The 21942-nt window shown below is 39.3% G+C and overlaps 1 protein-coding gene across 6 annotated transcripts in view; it reads right to left on the bottom strand.

Moving 5' to 3' along the window:
• The window catches only part of TBC1D4 (TBC1 domain family member 4), a 216783-nt gene that overhangs the window by 55086 nt on the left and 139755 nt on the right, over positions 1-21942 (bottom strand). For all 6 annotated transcript variants that reach the window (XM_072622295.1, XM_072622300.1, XM_072622294.1 and 3 more), the window contains 3 exons: positions 16372-16463; positions 15949-16059; positions 13558-13677 (listed from right to left, as the gene is read on the bottom strand). In XM_072622295.1, the coding sequence (XP_072478396.1) occupies positions 13558-13677; positions 15949-16059; positions 16372-16463 (323 nt within the window). The remainder of the gene's footprint in view (positions 1-13557; positions 13678-15948; positions 16060-16371; positions 16464-21942) is intronic.

Below are 21942 nucleotides of genomic sequence, written 5' to 3'. Positions count from 1 at the left end.
CATTGTGGCCAAATTCCAGAGTTCCCTGGTCAAGGAGAAAATATTGCAAGCAGCTAGAAAGAAACAATTCAAGTACTGTGGAAATACAATAAGGATAACACAAGATCTAGCAGCTTCTACATTAAGGGTTCGAAGGGCATGGAATATGATATTCCAGAAGTCAAAGGAACTAGACTAAAACCAAGAATCACCTACCCAGCAAAACTGAGTATAATACTTCAGGGGAAAAAAATAGTCTTTCAATGAAATAGAGGACTTTTAAGCATTCTTTATGAAAAGACCAGGGCTGATAAGAAAATTTGACTTTCAAACACAAGAATGAAGAGAAATATGAAAAGGTAAACAGCAAAGAGAAGTCATAAGGGACTTACTAAAGTTGAACTGTTTACATTCCTACATGGAAAGACAATATTTGTAACTCTTGAAAATTTTCAGTATATGGGTAGTTGGTGGGATTATACACACACACACACACATGCACACGCACACACACGCACACACACAGAGCGACAGCACAGAGTGAATTGAATAGGATGGGATCATATTTTAAAAAATGAAATTAAGCAGTGAGAGAGAAATATATTGGGAGGAGAAAGGGAGAAATGGAATGGGGCAAATTATCTCTCATAAGACAGGCAAACAAAAGACTTTTTAGTGGAGGGAAAAAGAGGGAAGGTGAGAGAAAAATATGAAATTTACTCATCACATTCGACTAAAGGAAGGAATAAAATGCACACTCATTGTGGTATGAAAACCTATCTTACAATACAGGAAAGTGGGGGAGAAGGGGATAAGCAGGGTGGGGAGGGATGATGGAAGGGAGGGCAATGGGAGGAGGGAGCAATTTGAAGTCAACACTCTTGGGGAGGGACAGCATCAAAAGAGAGAATAGAAGCAATGGGGGGCAGGATAGGATGGAGGGAAATATAGTTAGTCTTACACAACACGACTATTATGGAAGTCATTTGCAAAACTACACAGATATGGCCTATATTGAATTGCTTGCCTTACCAAAGGGAATGGGTGGGGAGGGAGGGATGAAGAGAAGTTGGATCTCAAAGTTTTAGGTATAACTGTCGAATACTGTTCTTGCTACTAGGAAATAAGAAATACGGGTAATGGAGTATAGAAAGTTATCTGGCCCTACAGGACAAAAGAAAAGATAGGGACAAGGGAAGGGAAGGATGATAGAAGAGAGGGCAGATTGGTAACAGGGGCAATTAGAATGTTCGGTGTTTTGGGGTGGGGGGAGAGGACAAATGGGGAGAAAATTTGGAACCCAAAATTTTGTGAAAATGAATTTTAAAGTTAAATAAATTAATTAAATTAAAAAAAACTTTGAGTTCCAAATTCCCTCCCTTCTTCCCTCCACACTCACTCTCGTTGAGAAAGCAAGCAATTCAACATAGGTTATACATGGGCAGTTGTGCAAAACACTTCCATAACAGTCATATTGTGAAGGACTATATTTTCCTCCATCCTATCCCACCACCCCCTATTTATTCTATTCTCTCCTTTGAGCTTGTTCCTTTCCAAAAGTGTTTACTTCCAGCTACCCCCTCCCCCAATCTGTCCTCCATTCTGTCACCTCCCCTCTTATCCCCTTCCCCCACTTCCTGTAAGGTAAGACACACAATTAAGTGTGTATGTTATTCCCTCCTTAAACCAAATACAATGAGAGTAACATTCACTCATTCCCTCTCACCTCCCTCCTCTTCCCCTCCATTATAAAAGCTTCTTGCCTCTTTCAGGGGAGATAATTTACACCATTCTATCTCTACCTTTCTCTTTCTCCCAATATTTTCATCTCTTACCCCTTAATTTTACATTTTAGATATCATTCCTTCATCTTCATCTCACCCTGTGCCATCTATCTATCTATCTATCTATCTATCTATCTATCTATCTATCTATCTGTCTGTCCGTCCGTCCGTCCGTCCGTCCGTCCGTCCATCCATCTATCTATCTATCTATCTATCTATCTATCTATCTATCTATCTTCCCTCCAACTACCCTAATACTGAGTTACAAATATCATCTTTCCGTGTAGGAATGTAAACAATTCAGCTTTAATAAGTCCCTTATGATTTATCTTTACTGTTTACTTTTTCATGCTTCTTTTGATTCTTGTGTTTGAAAGTCAAATTTTCTATTCAGCTCTCATCTTTTCATCAAGAATGCTTTAAAGTCTTCTATTTCATTGAACATCCATTTTTTCCCCAGAAGTATTATACTCAGTTTTGCTGAGCAAGTGATTCTTGGTTTTAATCCTATCTCCTTTGAGCCTTTGAAATATCATATTTCAAACCCTCTGATTCCTTATGTAGAAGCTGCTAGATCTTGTGCTATCCTGATTGTGTATCCATACTACTTGAACTGTTTCTCTCTGGCTGCTTGCAATAGTTTCTCCTTGACCTAGGAACTCTGAAATGTGGTTATAACACTTCTGGAAGTTTTCTTTTTGGGATCTCTTTCCAGAAGTGATCAGTGGATTCTTTCAATTTCTATTTTACCTTCTGGTTCTAGAATATCAGGGCAGTTTTCCTTGATAATCTCTTGAAAGACGATGTCTAAGGTTCTTTTTTTTTGGTCATGGCTTTCAGGTAGTCCAATGAGTTTTAAATTATATCTCCTGGATTTATTTTCCAAGTCAGTGGTTTTTCCAATGAGATATTTCACATTGTGCTCTCTTTTTTCATTCTTTTGGTTCTATTTTATACTTTCTTGATTTCCCATGAAGTCATTAGTTTCCATTTGCTCCATTCTAATTTTTAAGGAATTATTTTCTTCAGTGAGTTTTTGGATCTCCTTTTCCATCTGGCCAGTTCTGCTTTTGAAAGCATTCTTCACCTCATTGACTTTCTAGATCTCTTTTGTCATTTAGGTTAGTCTATTTTTTAAGGTGTTATTTTCTTCAGTATCTTTGGGGGTCTGGCTCATATTTCATGATTTTCTTGCATCACTCTCATTCTTCTTCCAAATTTTTCCTCTACTTCTCGTACTTGACTTTCAAAATCCTTTTTGAGCTCTTCCACAGACTGAGACTAATTCACATTTTTCTTGGAGGCTTTAGATGTAAGAGCTTTGACTTTGTTGTCTTCTTCTGATTGTACATTTTCATCTTCTTTGTCACCAAAGTAAGATCCTATAGTCTGAGTTTTTTTATGCCATCTGCTCATTTTCTCAGTCAAATATTCGACTTTCAAATTCTTTCTAATTCCACTGCTTCCAATGGAGGAGGGGTGGTGTACTATCCCAAACTTCAGGGGGGTTTTTTTGGCAGATGTTTTCAGAGCTAATTCTAAGGGCCTGTAAATTTTCAGTTCTTCTAAGACGGTATGAGCAAAAGAGAAGTGTTTACTCGTTTCCTGACCAGTGCCCTGGTTTCTGAGTGACCACAAGCACTCTTTTCTGCTTTAGAACAGTGAAGAGGATTCCCTCTCCACCACACCACAATCTCCATCAAAGCAGAGCTCCTCCTCATCCCAAGACTGCAACCCTGATCCAAACAGGACAAAGCAAGAGAATCCTGCCTCTGCACCAGCAAAGAGATCCCTGCAATTGCCCTCTGATCAGTCACCAGATCTCCACACAGTCTATGGGCCAGGAGCTCCAGAAGGAGCCACTTCTGCTGCTGGTGCTACCACTTTTGCCCTGGGGCTGGGGTCAGATTGCATCCCTCCCCCACTCAGGTCCCACAGAGTACTCCCACTGATCTTCTATGCTATCTTTGATGTTTGTGGGCCAAGAAGTCTGGAAACCACCACAGCTGCCAGTGATTCAGTCCCCTGAGGCCTGTTCTGGCCCTGTCTGTGATGGCACAGCCCATGTAGTACTGTCCTCTGCTCCCAGCCCATTGCAACTGACCTTTCCTGTCAACCTTCCACACTTTCTTGGGCTGGAGATTTGTTTCCCTTGTCATTTTGTGAGTTTTACAACTCTAGAATTTGCTTAGAGTAGTTTCTTACAGGAATTTGGAGGGATTTGGGGAAGAGCTTAAGTAAGTCTGTGCTTTTACTACACAATCTCAGCTCCCTGGACAGTCACTTTTTTTGGATGTTGCAGAGGGAATTCTTACTAAGTTAGGGTTAGAAGAGAAGAGGTATGGGATTCACTAAAATTCCAAAGTTCTGCAATTTTAGTGTTTCAAGGAATTAAAGTAGGAATGAGAGACAATAATAGAGTAATAGAGGAATAAGAGTACAGTGGATAGGGCCCAGAGTCAGGAAGACGAGTTCAAATCTGGCCTCAACTATGTGATCCATGGCAAGTCATTTAATCTTTGTCTGCCTCAGTTTCCTCATTTTTATATAAAATGAGGATAACAATATCATCTACCTCACAGGTTTGTCCTGAGGACCAAATGGGTTAATATTTGTAAAGAGATTTACAAAGTTTAACATACTATAATAGATGCTAGCTATTAGTAGCTAGTTTCCATAAAAAGGGTGCTATTAGAATCTACAATGAAAAAGTAAAAGCTACAAATACTTAAAATGTAGAAAAGAAAAGAATGATTCTAGAAACTATAAGAGAAGTTTTTATAAGAATATACTTGTAGTATATATTTTTCAGGAGAGAGAGAGGAACAGGGTCCTGAATTTGTGATTTTATCAATGTACAGAATTCTCAGTATTCCTCACACAAGATAGTGTCTCCCACCTCCATATCTTGCACTGACTGTCCCCCATGCCTGAAATGCTAATGTCCCCCATCTCCATGTCTTAGCTTCCTTGGCTTCCTTCAACATTCAACTCAAATTCTACCTTCTGCAAAGGTCTTTCCTGATCCTATCAGTGGCTGGTGCCATCCCCTCTGAGATTACTTTTGATCTACTCTGTATAAATCTTGTACGTACCTACTTCTCTGTATGCTGTTTCATTAGAATGTAAGCTCCTTGGAGGGAAGGGCTGTTTTTCTGCTTTATTTTTACCTCTAGTGCTAAGTAGAGTGCCTGGGACACAGTAATTACCTAGAAAATGTTTACAGATCAGCAAACTTTGGTAACTGAGAATCTTAGAGAGTGCCTAGAGCACTGAAATGTTAAATGACTTGCTCAGGATCACAAAATTAATGAGTTTCAGAGGCAGGACTTGAACCCAGGTCTTTCCATCTCAGGGGCAGCTAGGTAGCACACTGGAAAAACTGTCAGGCTCAGAAAGTCAGAAAGACTCATCTTCCTGAGTTCAAATCTGGCCTCAGACGCTTATCAGCTGTGGGATCCTGGGCATATCACTTAACCCTGTTTGCCTCAGTATCCTCAAATCAAATGAGCTGGAGAAGAAAATGGCAAACCACTCCAGTATTTTTGCCAAGAAAACCCCAAATAGGGTCAATAATGAGTTGAATACAAGTGAAAACAACTCAACAACAACTTTCCATCTCTAAAGCTGCTGTTCTCACAAATACATAGGCATAAAAACACAAATGCAACACATACATACACATACATGCATACATACACACACACACACACACACACATACACACTCAAGAAAAGCGAAGGCTTTCTCCAAGAAAACAAAGTTTTCTTCAATAAACTTTAAATAATCAAATGTCTAACTTCTCCAACCCTACCTTGGGGGTTGGAGGGAAGGAAAGGAAAGAAGTAAACATTTATTAAGCATCTATGGCACTATATGCTTTTATTATGTGCTGGGCACTAAGCGCCTTACAAATATTACCTCATTTGATCCTCCCTACTCAGACGTAGGTGCTACTATTATCGTCGTTTGGCAGTTTAGAAAACTGAGGCAGACTGAGATTAAATGACTTGTTCAGGGTCATACAGCTACTAAGTATCTGAGCCTGCTCTTGAACTCAGATCTTCCTGGCTTTAGGCCTGATGTTCTATTGGTTATATAAGAATGTTTAATTTAAAAGAAAACTTAAAATTGTAGACTCCTATTTCTCAACATAAGCAAGGAATGGGTACAGGGGAAATTACAGATTAGCTTTTCCCAAGTATTTTGGTCATAGGTATAATTATAGTCTCCTCAATACAATGAGCCAACAATAGGGAAATGAACCCAAGACATCAGACATTACATCCATGACACTAAGGAGAGAAGAACTCAAATGAATCACAATTCTATAAAATTTTGAAGATTTGCAAAGTGATTTTTTTCACAATAATCCTATGAGGAAGGTATATGAAATATTATCATTTGAGTAACAATAAGAGAATAGGCAGAAAATATAACGCTTCATAGATTCTGGGTGCCTATTACTAACTAGGAAATCTTCAGCAGTCTACCTACCTTGCTTTATTGGCAAAGAAAAGTCTTGTCCCCAATATTCAAATAAGACCTTGAATTTGCAAAAATGTATTAAGTCTAGATCTTTATGAAATATGAGCTTAGGATTCATAACATATTATATACACATATAAACTAAAGGTATCTTCAGAAAGCTAATATTCTGTAAATCATCTACTTTTGCACATAGAAAAATAATAGAAAAGGAAAATCTGAGTTTTCAAAATAAGATAACCTAAAAAAAGTACCTGAATGAACAATGGGCCAGTCAGATATATGTCTACTTCTCATATCTATGTAGATATCCTTCTGTGTAGGTAAAAGGGAAAATTTAATGGCTTTTTTTTAATAAACTCATACATCTCGCCAGAATTTCTATTTTTCCTGAGTCAGCAATATAGTGCTTTAGTTAAAAATACAAGGATTATACTGGAATAAGTAAATAGAAGCAGAGCACATGAGAAATATTATATTTTTCTTCCAATATACTTAACTCTGGGAAGGCCCTTACTAGAACAGTAGAAAATATCCAGGTTTACAACTAGAAAAGCTATCAGTGAACCTACATGCAATTCAAAAGAGAGCTATGAAGTTACATAAAGGATAGACAAATAAAACTTCGACGGAAAGCTCAAGGGGAAGGAGGGGGCACAATTTAGTAACAGTTTTCAAATAAATGAAAAGCTTTTTATATAGAAAACTGGGGACTATTATTTATTTTCTATTTCTATCAAAATTAAAAGCAAAAATCTGGCACATAGTAGGTAGGAGCTCAATAAATGACTATTGAATTGAACTTGTTAATGTGCATGCAACACTTTCAGAAATGCCTTGTACCCCCTGTAATAAATTCAACTTGGATCTCAAAATAAAATGTCAGTGTGCTAACATTAGGTCACCTGCTTCTGGTCTCTTTGATTCAGTCCTTCTAAGGAGTCTTATATCAGCCCCAAATCCAGATTACTGGCTTCTGGTTTCTTCTCTCCAGAGACTTCCTAGGAAGCCCTGCTTTAGTCCCAGGGTCAGCACACCAACTTCTAGCCTCTTTTTGTCTCTGATAAAGCCTTCTCCATTGGTTGGAAGGTCATTTCTGGACCAAATCCAAATCAAAGTGATAGTTCCTGCCTTCGGCTAGTTTTTCCCTTTGCCTGTTCTACCTGCTCTCTTCTGGGATTCACAGGACAGAACATCACCATATGCAACATATGAGGGAAGACTATGAATAGTTTCATTTCCTGCATTCCTTACAAAAACTCTTTCTAGTCACTTTCTAGTCACTTTGCCAGGGCTCATTCAAAATCTCATACTCCCACGCCCTCATACTCTCCTCATTTAAGTGATTCTGAACCTACAGCTGTCACTGAACACAACACCATTTCCTACTACCTGATTTTTTACTCTCACTCCCTTCAAACCTACCTCTCAAATGGCCCACTTCAGATTTACTCATTCCACTGTGCTCTCTGAAATGCTTGTTCTGTAGTTAACAAACTTGCTTCCATCTTAAATAGTTCCTTTTTCACTCCTTCCATTTTCTGGAGATTCGGCTGCCCCTGCCTCCCTGGCCATCCTTTCCAATATTAGCTGTACTTTCACTTCTGCCCTCTTCCCCACTCACTGGTTATGGTGGGAGAACTGGAATACTCCTTGTTTCCAATTACTCCTTCTAGACTTTCCTTCTACCACCATCACTCAGTAAAATGTCCTCCCAAAGTTCAGTCAATCCATATTTATTATCCCATCAAGATTCTGGTAGCTGTTTTCTAGGTCTCAATGTACTCATTTTCTATGGTTTACTCTTCCACTTCTCCACAGCTACATATAAATGGTTGTCATTTATGCCATCAGTTGTCATCACTCAGAAGTGTTACATTTTCATATTCATGAACTCTGAAGTTCCTTTACATAATAATAATCTTTTATTTTTCCATCTTTTCCTCCATGCTGTTCTTCCTTATCATTGTAACCTGGGGTATAGGGTATATTCAGGGAGGACCAGTACCAGTACCTTTGGTGTGATGGCTGCCGAGCCCTTTTCAGGGCTCTTCCACCTCTGGAGTCCACCTGTTCCACCTAACTCTTACCTGTGGCTCCAAGAAGCTATAGCATACACAGCGGCCACACCCTGGTAAACCATTTCGGCAGATGGGCCAAACCAGGTTGAGGGTAACCAAGGGTTCTCAAACCCATTGGTGAGTTAGGGGGGTGTCTACCCCAAGCATGTGAAGAATTCCTCTGGTGGAATGGGCAAATGAGAACAATTTGTTCCAATGGTCATGAAGGCAGATGAAGCACATGATGTGGAGCACTTAGAGCTTGGTTAAACATCAAAGACACCAAGGTCATCCACTGCATCCTGAGCCATCCCCAGCCATCTTGACTCTGTCCTGCCACTGGACTATGATGGCTCTGGAGGACAGAGTGCGGCTGACAACTTTGTGCAATTTTGCCTCACTTAAATCCAATTTATGCATGAATCAAAAGACATCACCCATACCATTTCACTATTATTCCTCAAAGTCCTGTGGCGATAGACAAGTGATGAAGCAGCAGGTGTGGATACACTGGGAGCTGTAGTCACAACCCTGCACACAGGAGGCCCAGGCCATAGGGTCATTTCTCACTGCAAGCAGCAGTGGGACCCGGCAGCCTGCTGGGTGTCTGAGAAGCCTCTTAAGGACTGCCCTGCTCACCTCCTGGTGTGAGAAAGGGGGCTAGAAATGATGCCCTAAACACTGCCTGCTTACCCAAGCCTGGCCTGATTACCGCAGCAGGTAGGGAATCCCATTATATGGTCGAAACACAAAAAAAATGTACGAAAACATCTGCAAAGATGATTCCACTCATAAATGGCACACTAATAGACAACACAAAATCCAGTAGACATGAAAGAATTGCTCCTGTTGCAAGAGAACTCAATAGGTATCACATCTAAATAGCAGCCCTGAGTGAAACAAGGTTGGCAAATGAAGGCCAGCGTACTGTGGATGGAGCTAGATACATCTTTTTCTAGAGTGGGCACAGTGAAGGGGAGCACTGTGAAGCTGGTGTAGGTTTTGCAATCAAAACCAATCTAATCAGCAAGCTGGCATACCTGCCAAAAGGAGTGAATGACAGGCTCATGACAATGCATTGCCACTCACAGGAAAACGCCATGCCACCATCATCAGTGCCTATGCTCCCACAATGACAAACCCTGATGAAGTTAAAGAAAAAATTTACGAACACCTAGAGCCCCTTATCGTCAATGTGTCAAAAGAGGAAAAGCTTATAATTCTGGGTGACTTTAATGCTAGAGTAGGCTCAGACTACCAGACGTGGCAGGGAGTCCTAGGGAGGAGTGGAGTTGGAAAACTGCAACAGCAACGCTCACTTACTGCTGAAGACTTGTGCATCACGTGACCTTCTCATGTCATCACATGACTAAATTTTTCAGATTATATGGCAAGAGGAGATTATCCCCCAGGGGTTCAAGGATGTCTCCATTGTCCTTCTCTATAAGGGTAAAGGGAATAGATTGTCCTGTGACAATCACAGGGGGATCTCTCTCTTAGTCATTGATGGTAAAATTCTTGCTAGAGTCCTCCTTAATAAGCTGATCCTTCACTAGGAAGATGGTCATATACCTGAGAGCCATTGTGCCTTCAGAAAGGGGTGAGGAGCAGTCGATATGGTGCTTGCTGACTGACAACTCCAGGAGAAATGCCAGGAACAGAACGGAGGTCTGTACACAATGTTTGTAGATCTGATCAAGGCCTTTGACACTGTTATTCGTGAGGGCTTATGGAAAATTATGTCAAAATTTGGTTGCCTGGAGAAGCTCATCAATATTGTACGTCAATTTCATGATGGCACGTTTGCCTGGGTTCTGGATAATGTACAAAGGTCTTGTGCCTTCCCAGTCATCAATGGAGGGAAATAGGGTTGTGTGCTTGTTCCCATGCTTTTTAGCATGATGTTTCCAGCCATGTTGATAAATGCTTTCAATGAGGATGAAGATGGCATCAAGGTCAACTACTGTACTGATGGTAAGTTCTTCAATTTGAAAAGGCCACAAGCCAAGACCAAAGTGGAGGGAGTCTTGGTGCATGATTTTCCATTTGCAGATGATTGTGCACTCAGTGCTGCCTCTGAAGCTGAGATGCAACAAAGTATGGATCAATTCTCTGCTGCCTATGCTAATTTTGGCCTAATAATTAACACCAAGAAAACATCAGCCACCACCACACCATCCATACATGGAACCATCAATTACAACAAATGGAGAAGTTTTGAATGCTGTGGATAAGTTCACTTACCTTGGTAGTATATTTCCCAGGGACGTACACATTGACAATGAGGTTGATGTACACATTGCCAAAGTTAGCTCAGCGTTTGGGAGACTCCAAAGGAAAGTTTGGGAGAGAAGAGGTATTAGACTGACTACCAAATTGAAGGTCTACAGAGCTGTTGTGTTGACCTCATTGTTGCATGCCTGTGAAACATGGACAGTCTACCAAGCGCCATGCCAGGAAACTGAACCGTTTCTATTTGAATTGTCTTAGGAAGATTCTGAGGATCACCTGGCAGGATAAGGTACCAGACACTGTAGTCCTTGCTCGAGCTGAACTGCCAAGTATTCAAATATGTTTCAGAGAGCTCAACTCTGATGGGCTGGCTACGCTGTTCAAATGCCAAATGTCCACTTGCCAAAAAGACTATTTTATGGAGAATTTGCATGTGGCAGGCAATCACATAGCAGCCAGAAGAAACGATACAAGGACACTCTCAAGGTCTCTCTCAAGAACTTTGGATTTGACTGTGCAACATGGGAGACACTGGCACAGGACCGCTCAGCATGACGTGCCCACATAAGAAAAGATGCTGTGCTCTTTGAGCAAAAGACAGCACAAAGTAAATCCAGGATGCACAAATTTGGGATATTCACCCCAAATATTCACACAGACTCTCTGAGCCCAACCTGTGGTAGAACATTCCGAGCTCATATTTGGTCTAATCAGCCACAGTTGGAAATTTTACTTTACAATGGTGGTGTCATTTTGGTCCTCTTTGAAGACGAAGGACAACAACCAACTAACCAACCATTGTAACCTCCAATCCTTCATCCCTCAGCTTTTTCCCAAGTCATCAACTCTGCACTGGCTACATTTTCATCCCTTCTCTAACTCAATGTCTTAGTGAAACAATTCAAATATTAAAATCTCCTCTACACTCAAGTACCTTTACTTACCTCTTTATCCTATCACTAATTATGCCTTACAAAATTACATCCTTGGATTATTCCCACTGTTCCTATTCCTCTGTTACTAAGTAGAGCTGGAAAATATCATAAAACCAAAATGCCAGGGTCCACTGCAAATTCATTTTAGCTTAAAATGGCCCTTCCTGCAGTAAATCAATTGTTTTATACCACCTGAATTAATTCCCTAACCCACTAACCACATTGGTTGTTTCAAATCTTTTTATCTCTCCTCAAACTCCATACTGCACTCTAAGTTGAGGATCTTGTCACCAACTTTGCCAAAAAAAAAATAAATAAAGGTCATTCACCAAAAGTTTTTGTCTGCTTCTCCTCGTCTTTACATCACTCAGATGACTTTACCTCAGTCTCTTTTCCTTCATTTCACACACAGATTTGGCCCTACTCCTCATCCAGGCTAATCCCTCTAAATGCACCTTGGATCCTGTTTCATCCCATTGTCTCCAGCAGATCTGCTCTCTATTATCCCCACACTAATCTTCAATATCTTCCTTATCTACTTGTCTACAAACATGCCCACATATTCCCCCAATCTTAGAAAAACCTCATTTATCTTCCTACCTCTAATGCCTATCATTCTTTATTTCTCCTCTCTTTCATGGCAAAACTTCTTGAAAAATGGCATCTACAGTCAGTACCTTTACTTTCTCTCCCCTTTTACTCTCTTCTAAACATTGTGCAATCTGCTTTCTGAACTCATCATCCAACTGAAACTGCTTTCTGCAAGTTACCAATGATCTTTTAATTGCCAAACCTAAAGACACATTCCTAAGCCTCGTCTTTCTTGACCTCTCTGCAGACTTTGACACTGCCCATCACTTACTTCTCATGAATATTCTCTAAATTTATTTGACTCCTCTCTGACAGTTCTCTTCCTACCTGTCTGACCACTCTTCCTCAGTCTTCTTGGCTGGATCTTCCTTTAGGTCAAGATCACTAACACCAATATTCTCCAAGTCTCTGTCTTCGGCCTTCTTTTCTCCCTCCCAAAGGTTCCTTTGTAATCCTGTGTATTTTATTTTATGCATTTGAAAATATTATTGTGAGAAAGGGTCTATGGACTTTACCAGACTAGCAAAGAGATACATGACACAAAAAGGGTAAGAACTTTTCCTCTACACTTTCTCTCCCAGCAATCTCATCAGCTTCTTTGGGTTCAAATATCTTCTCTTTGCTAATGACTCTCAGATAGAAATATCCAGCCCTTATCACTCTCCTGACCTCTAATTTCCCAATCACAGATCTGCCTTTCACGAATCTCAAACAGGATGTCCCTTAGACATCTCAAGCTCAACATGTCCAAAATAAAACTCATTATCTTTCCCCCCCAAACTCTCCCCTTTTCCTAACTTTCCTGTTGTTGTCAAGGGCACCACCATTGTCCTAGTTACTCACACTTGAAACTTTTGATGTCACTTTTGACTGCTCACTGCTGCCACATCTTATTTCTGCCTTTATAACAGGTCTGATAGATCTTCCCTTCTCTTTACTCACACAACTACCACCCAAGTACTGATCCTTAAACACTTAAGAAATGTTTGTTGGCTAACTGATACGACATCGTGAGGTTTTATAGGTTATTTGGGATGAATTATATATAAGTCTACAAGGATCATTTTATTGAGTTCTTGAAAGATACCTTATCTCTATTATTAATATTAAAGTATATGTAATATTCTAATTAATCTTGTTCTCACAATATACACTCTTTTACACCCCAGACAAGTACAAAAGAGGAGGTTTGTAACAATTTTATGTAGTAAAATACACTGAGTTTTTCAAGCATTAAGATTTATATACCCTGTTTCCATTTTTCTGTGCATATGTCTCTGCTACTCAGACTCTATAGATCATTCAGGTATTAGAATCAGCATAACAATACCAGATATAAAAGATCATTTTTACAATTTTCTTTAAACTAGAGTTCACTTAAATAAAGGTATTAATTTTGTTGATGACAAGAGTCTGCTACCCTTTTTGAAAGAAAATGAAACTATGTGTGTTTACAGTCAATATTACATAGAAAACTACTTGACTTACTCTTGAGAAGATATTTTCCAGAGAGCTGGTCAAGGATCTTTTAGCTTTGTTTTTCAAAATGTCAAGTTTGAACCTGCCACTGCTGCCCACATTTTCAGGAACTGTATTAGTAGGAAGAGTCTATAAAAGAACAAAGATGAGTTTTAATTTTGAAACAATCAGAGAAACAAATAAATGAAACGACCTTAGGCTACCTCGAGTCTTGACGCCCCATCCCCCAATACTTATCAAGACACTAAAGTCTGAAGTGGTGAAGCAAACTGCGTCTGGTAACTTAACAAGGAAAGGAAGGTTTAGAGACTTGGTATCCTAATTCCCAACACAATGTTCTTTTTATTACATCAAACTGTCACATTTAATCATGCTTGTCTTCTTTCTTTCAGGTTACTGTACATCTTAAGCAACCCAAGAATCATACTGTACCTAAATAAATGGTATATTTCAGTGGTTCAAATTGTGTACAAGTGGCATATAGAGAACATGGCTTCAGGTAAGAGCAAAAATAAAGAAGGCTTTAAGATAAAAAGATCAAGTCTGTAAGGTGTATTTCTTCAAAAAGTAATGGGAAATTATTAAATGTGATAGGATGAGACCAATGCTGTTTGGATTACCATTACAATGTCTTTTTTACAAACTGCATGATTTTATACCAAGTAGGCTGAGGAAAACAGCAGCAGGACATTCTAATGCACAAAGTACCAGTTGGAGAATAAGTAGAGCTATATTCTATTTCTAAAGGTTCCTGTATAGGTACATTGAAAGTAGACAAGTAAAGCACCCAATCAGTCAATTAATTTATATGTGAGCAAGTTCCTTAATCTTTCTGTGCCTAGGTTTCCTTAGCTGTAAACTCTTTCAAATGAGGATATTGAACTGAATGCCTCAGTTTCCTCACCCATAAAAAGAAAGTATTGGACACTACAACCTTTAAGGTCTGCCTCTACCTATACTACTACAGAATACTAGCTACGTACAAGATACAGTCAATCCTCAATAGTTCTTAATTTTTGTAACTTCAAGCATTCATGTGATTTTATTAGTAACTTCATTTTCACTTCGGAAAAAAAAGAGAGGTCCAATGAGTACAAGTTTATATCCACAAAAAGAAGAAAAGTATTCATAAAAGTGTTTATGAATCTGCTCTAGGATGTATTCAAGTAGTCTTTTAAGTGCATAATGCTGGAACTGAAAAAATGGGTAAATGAGATGGTGGTCACCCTGCCCTGTCATTGATGCCAGGGCAGCCCATGCTGCTCCCAGAGTGGGGCCACGAGGAGAACCAGTCAGACTTCTGAGTTTGGAGTGGAGGTCAAGCTCTACGGCACCTGTTTTTTACGGTGAACGGTTCAACCATAGGGCCAAAAGGGAGATTAGAGATGGCAAGTTGGCTTTTTCTCTTTTTCACCTCCAGTTTCTTCTGACATCAATGTCCCCACCCCTTTCCTCCTGTCTGGTCCTGCCTCTCCTCTGCCTGTATTTATGAGTTTTTCCATGATTAGTGTGTTAGGAAAAGTACATATTATCAGAATTAATGTTTTATTATAAAGAATCATATGTAGAAAAGTGTATTTTCAAGAATCTCTAGCAAAAGATCACAATTTTTAGTGGTCATGTAAACCTAACGCCTTACTTCCCAAAGGTTCGATGTTTTTTACTTTCACATCATTTTTTTAAAAAAAGAGTATATGACTGATGTCATCCTCCACCTGAATGAGTACAGTTAACAAGGCTAAGCAGTGATTTAGCTGGTAGCAGGACCATGCCATCACACTCTCTTCTGCTGCTCACCTTTCCAGGTCCTGTTATTTGTTCAAATGACATTGCTCATGTTCACATTTGTACCTGCATGACAACTTTAAAAACAGTTTCCTCACCACAAAATCTAGTGAGGCAGGTAGTATAATTTTACAGATCAGAGAAAGAAGCCTCTGAGTTAAGGGACTTGCTTAAGGTCACAAAGTTACTACAAGGAAGATAAAGGGCTTAAACCTATGCCTTATGACTCCAAATCCAGTGGTCTTATCACTACCCTATACAATCTCTATTAGAAACATCAGAAAACAAAAAATAACGTGCCTAACAGCTTGTGTCCTTCATTAACTATACATGTGTGTGAGCTTCACCTTCTTAATCAATAAAGATAATGTTCTTTAAAATCATATTTCTAATGGAGTTTGTAATTTTCCTACAGAATCTCCAAATACTGACACAGTAAATAATATGGTTTCCAGGATTTTAGTCCAAAGGAATACTAGAGTTTAAGACAAGGAAAATTTTCATTCACCCCTTCTGCTACTTTGACTAAATCTGTGCAATTTTCAAAAGATCCCTCAATATTACAGTGATGGACTTTATATAGACACAGACCAACAAACAAGGGAAAAAATTTACCAACTGAGTTTCTCCAATATGAATATGGGTCTTTTGTTTATTTTCACACAACTGCCTCAAATGCAAAATTACAAGTTCATTTTCTTCTTGATCATTTACTGGTTTCATTTTCTGATGAAAAGAACAGAACAAAACAAAAACAATTTTTAGCAATGTAGCTTCTATTATTTTAGTTATTCTTACTCCTAATTTGTATGGAAAAAGAAATATCAATAATACTAAGCAACTAAAGTAATAACTATTTATAATAGTAAAATCAATGTTGACACTTTAGATATGACCTACTAAGTAACAAAAACATGATCCAAATATCTGCAAATTTATTTAAGAGAGTAAGAGTAAAATAATCTTTAAAAACACAGGGTCAGGTCCTGCCACTTATTATTATATATCTCCAACATTTACATTTTTGGATCTTGTTACCTGAACACGTTCAAAAATGTCAGCCTGTTCATTATCTGTCAATGATGAAAGATGTCTCTGTATTACTAGTTTGGCTCTTGGTGGATAAAGGCCTAAAAAAGAGTCAGAAGAAATATGAAATATATCATAGAACAAATTTAATTCACAAAATTTACTACTTCCCATCTTCACAGCTATGTGTGCAAAATAGCAGATTCTTACCAATAAGTTAGATAAATCTTCTATCTATGCCTATATTTGGGTCACTAAGTTAAATAGCAAACAGCAGCAGACGAAATACATATCTCCAATTGGAGCTCTTGCTCAAGGAAAACATCAAATTATTAATCAATGTGTTTTATACCCAGTAGTCCAATCAATTCTAAATCCACTTAATAGTAAATATTACTGACTAGTTGACAATGATCTACCTCATTCCCAAAGACATTGTGAAAAACCATCAAATATCTCACTAAAATCCAGAAATGAGGTTATCTGGAATAAGCTGCTCTTGATGCTTCCTGCCTCTTAGTGATCACTATTTCACTTTCCAAATGTTAACAAATCATATCTTTAGTGATATACTCTAAAAGTTTGCCAGGAACCAGAGTCAAGCTCACCAGTTTTATAGTCCGAAGATTTCACTCTCTTCCGTATTTTGTTTTTGAATATTTTAGGGACTGAGGGGACTAAGTCATCTGCCTGATTTTAGTCTTGAATCCTCTCTCCTCATCTACAGGACTATTCACAGATTACAGATGAGAACACTTTTTCAATACTCTAAGATGTAGTAGCTGTCCAGCCCTGATAGTATGAATTCATTTTGGTAGTATGAACTCTCGACCACCTTCTCACTTATTTTACATCTCAACTAAGCCAAGCATCTGGTAAAACCAAAAAACTTGTGCTCTTCTGAAACTGCTTTTGAGAAGGCAGTGTCATCTCCAAGCCATGATGAGGCAACCATTGTATGAGACTGTCCAGTGCACTCCTCCCACGATTAGCACTCTCCAGAAAACTGAGGGCAAATTCAGCTGTTCCTTTGATTGAGCTAAGTTGCACTAAATGCTACAATTCTCTTTATTTGTTCCACACCATTACATATTTTATGGAGTTACTAGTAACAAGACTGTGATCTTAACTCCAGCACATGAAGTCAAGTTCTTGGACAACACGGCTTCTCAGTCACTAGTCACTGCACCCTACAAACTCACCACCACAGATTAGAATTTCCAGTTGTCAGTCCCAGTTCCACACACTCCCTGTTCTCTCCCATCAGCCTAACAAACTCCCCTCTCACCTCTGCACACACGTTGTTCTCAGTCACTTCATACGTTTGTGACCCTGGACAAATCACTTAATCTCCGAGCCTCAGTTTCTTCACCTAGAAAATGAGTTGGATGAAATGATCTCCAAAGACCCTTCTGTCTCTAAACCTATCACTCCATGACATCCAGCCCAACCAGTAATTCTCCTGTTTCCATGCTCTTAAACTCAGTGTCCATGTTGGCTTCCAGCCACCAAAAAGCCACATATACTTGAACTCTGGCTGGTTCCTTCAGAATTACAATCTGTTCTCCTTTGCACCCAAATTCCTGACACATCAGAGTATTCTTCCTCCTTGAAAATACTTGAGGACTCAGCTCCTTCTAGGTGTTCTAGGATCTTGCTCTACTAATTATCCCTACTTTCACTCTCCTCTTCAATTATTCCCTCTATTGACTACTTCCTCTGCCTACAAGCATGCTGAGGCCTCCTCTACAACAATCATGCTGAGGCCTCGTCTACAACAATCATGCTGAGGCCTTCTCTACAGCATTTTAAAAAGCAGAAACACTCTCTTTGATTCTTTGGCCCAATTTTACATTACCATCCTATTTCAAGTACCATAATAATTTCTAAAAGTAAATGATGCTGGAAATATTTGCAATAGGATTACAGGCACACATGTAACAAAATCCCAGTGTAGTGATGCAAACAGGATGGCAATGTGTGAAAGGGCTAGAAGTCTCTCACTCTGCAAATATCCTCCTCACTGAATAAACTACTTAAAATGGAGGTAGGGATACAGGAATGTTCTGGGATGTGCCTCTCTCAGGCCAGGCCAGTGGCAGTTTAGTCCTGACATTGGAAAGAAATGAGATGCAAAAAGACCGATGAAGCCGTAGTAAAGGAAAGCCATTCAGCAAAGATGGACAGTGAGGACACAGAACACTGATGTAGCCCATCACAGACCCACTACCTCTAAGCTGCTTATCATGATAGACCAGGCAACCATCCTAGAGTAATTGAGGCAGTCTGTGTGTACTCAGGTGACAAGGAAGTGATGTCAAATGCCTGAGCCTTTATTTCTCTAGGATTGGTTTCTATACCTTTTGAGGAAAACTTCTTAGGAGGGAAAAACATTTGTGATATTGCTCCCAGCACAGGAAGCAACCAGATAGATAGACACTCTGAAACAAGAATCTAAAAGGAGATTCATGGGATGGAAACCTCACCTATGCCCATTGTCCTGAAGAAGTTCCTTTCTGCGTCCCATTACTTATCTTTTCTATACTTATCTTATCTTTTTTAAGTTGTTTTAGGTTCTATTATCTGTTTACACTATCTCCTGTAAATCAACTTCAATCTGGCTAATAAATATGATCACAGAGTGATGAAAAAGGTTTGTGATCTTCCAGGGAAGAAATAATTCCTTAGCAGCCCTCCTAAATGCCTTTTGCTAGAGTATAGATGTATCTCCCACGTTTTTCCAGAATGATCAGTATCCCAATCTCTATCTACAATGCTATCATGGATTATGTAACCAGGATCAGTGGCTACTAATTTCATTTATATAAAAGGGAAGGAAGAAAAGAATGAAGGAAGGGAGGAAAGAGGGAAGAAGGGAGAAAGAAGAAAGGAAGACAGGATGGAGGGAAGATTAGGATTTATTAAGTGCCTACTATGTGCCAAACATTGTGCTAAGTGTTTTACACATATTATTTCACTTGATGCTCCCAAGAACCCTGGGAAATGCTGTTATTATCCTCATTTCACAGTTAAGGAAACGGAGGCAGACTGAGATTAAATGACTTGAACTGTGTCACAATTAGTAAGTAAGTATATTTGAGGCTGACCTCAGGCCTAGTGCTCTGAGAGAGGAAGGGGAAATAGGTAATATTTCTAAGTCATACTTGTAATATTTTTACAATTATTCTTTGCAATTATCCTGAACAGCAGAGAAAATACCTTCGCTGACCTTGGCAGCTCCAACTCAGTAGTTCACATTGTCTCACTGAAGAGAAAAAGGGAACATGTAGGTACCCAACCTCTCCCTGCATTTCACCAAAATGGATGGTACTCCACGAGCTGTGAATCTCTTTTCTTCCTCTCCTCTTTCTGATACTATTACCCTAGAACTCTCTGAAAACCATAACACAGTTCCATTTCCAATATATCACTAGCTGAGAGACACTGAGAGTTGTCTCCAAGGCAACAAAAGCCTACATATTTTTAACCAAATTCCAAGTATATCCCATTTAAGATCATCCCAATCAACCTTACTTTTCTTCCTGGCTGTTTGCAACATTTTCTCCTTGACCTAGGAGTTCTAGAATTTGGCTATAATATTCCTGGGAGTTTTCTTAGAATCTTTCAGGAGGTGATCAGTGGATCTTTCCAATTTCTATTTTGCCCTCTGGTTGCAGAATATCAAGGCAGTTTTCCTGTATAATTTCTTGTAAATGATATCTAGGCTCTTTTTTTTTGGTCATGGCTTTCAGGTAGTCCAATAAGTTTTAAATTATCACTCCCCTGGATCTCTTTTCCAGGTCAGTTGTTTTTCCAAAATGATTTCACACTGTCTTCTATTTTTTTCATTCTTTTGTTTTTCTTTTGTTTCTTGATTTCTCATGAAGTCATTAGCTTCCATTTGCTCCATTCTAATTTTTAAGGAATTATTTTCTTCAGTGAGCATGTGAACCTCCTTTTCCATTTGGCCAATTCTGTTTTTTAATTTTCTCCTCTTTGGCTTTCTGTACCTCTTTTACCATTTGATGTAGTTTGTTTTTAAGGTGTCATTTTCTTCAGTATTTAGCGGGGGGAAGGGGAGTCTTCTTTACCAACCTATTGACTTGCTTTTCAGGATTTGCATCACTCTCATTTCTCTTCCCAATTTTTCCTCTACCTCTCTTACTTGATTTTCAAAATCTCTTTTAAGTTCTTCCAAGGTCTGAGACCAATTCATATATTTTGGGAGGCTTTGGTTGTAGAAGCCTTGACTTTGTGATCTTCTCAGTGTGTGTTTTAATATTCCTTGTCACCATGGTAACTTTCTATGGTCAGATTATTTTTCTGTTTGCTCATTTTCCCAGTCTATTTCTTAACTTTAACTCTTTGTTAAAGTGGGGCTCTGCTTACAGGGTGGAGAGAGCACTGTCCCAAACTTCAGTGGTTTTGCGTAGCTGTTTTAAGAGAGATTTCTAAGGACCTATAAGTTTTCAGTTCTTCCAAGGTGGTATGAGCTAAGGAGAGGTGTTTACTACTATTCTGGCCTGTGTTCTGGTATGTAAGTGACCCCAAGCACTCTTTTCTGCCCTAGAACTGTGAAGAAAGGTCCCCACTCCACTGCGGCCATAAGCTCTGATGTGCTAGAACTACTTCCCAGGACTGCAACTCAGATCTGAGTATGTGCAAAGCAACAGAGTCCTGCTTCAGTGCTAGCAAAGAGACTCTTGTAATCTCCGTTTGACCAGTTATTCGACACACACACCCCCACCATCTATGGGTTAAGAACTCCAGAAACAGCTGCTGCCACTGCTGATTCAGTGATTCCCAAGGCCTACTTATGATTTGCTGAGGCCAGGGCTGTGTTGGCACATCCTACAATGGACTGTACTCCACTCTCACTCAGGTGCAACAGGCCTTTCCTGCTGATCTTTTAGAATGTCTTCGGTGTCCATGGGCCAAGAGGTCTGGAAACTGGCAATGAAGCAACTGATTCAGTCACCTAAGGCCTACTCCAGTCTACACTGGCCCAGCCTGCATTGAACTGCCCTTCTCTCTCACTCTGGTGCAACAGACTCTTCCTGCCAAACTTTCAGGTTGTCTTGGGTTGGAAAATTGCTTCACTCCATCTTTTTGTGGGTTCTGCTGCACTAGAATTTGTTTAGCTGTTATTTAAAGGTATTTGGAGGGGTTTAGGGGAGAGTTCAGGCAAGTTCCTGTCTTTACTCCACCATTTTGGTTCCACCCTCAACCTCATTTTTCAAGAAGATCATTAAATACCTTCTAATCAAACTCTATTTGCCAACTCACAAAATCTTATTTTAACACTGTTTGTCAAGTCATTCACTGACTGACTGAACAATTTCTATGGAACTAACCCCCCACCCCCGCCAATCTCCTTTAATGATGTTCTACCTCTCATATTTTTGTGAATCTAATTAATAAGAATCTGGTGGGGGGGCAGGGGGATGGGCAGGGAAATATATTGTAGAATATCTAAAATAGGATATTCAATTTTTTGTGTTAACAATGTTTTACCCTTAAGATTTTATTTCCTTCTCCTAAACAGCAGTGCAAATTGACAAATGATTAAGGAATGTAAAG

Source organism: Notamacropus eugenii, chromosome 6, assembly GCF_028372415.1.
Source record: "Notamacropus eugenii isolate mMacEug1 chromosome 6, mMacEug1.pri_v2, whole genome shotgun sequence".
Lineage (NCBI taxonomy): Eukaryota > Metazoa > Chordata > Mammalia > Diprotodontia > Macropodidae > Notamacropus > Notamacropus eugenii.
The sequence above is the reverse complement of the archived record's forward strand: the minus strand, read 5'-3'. Positions and strand labels throughout refer to the sequence as shown.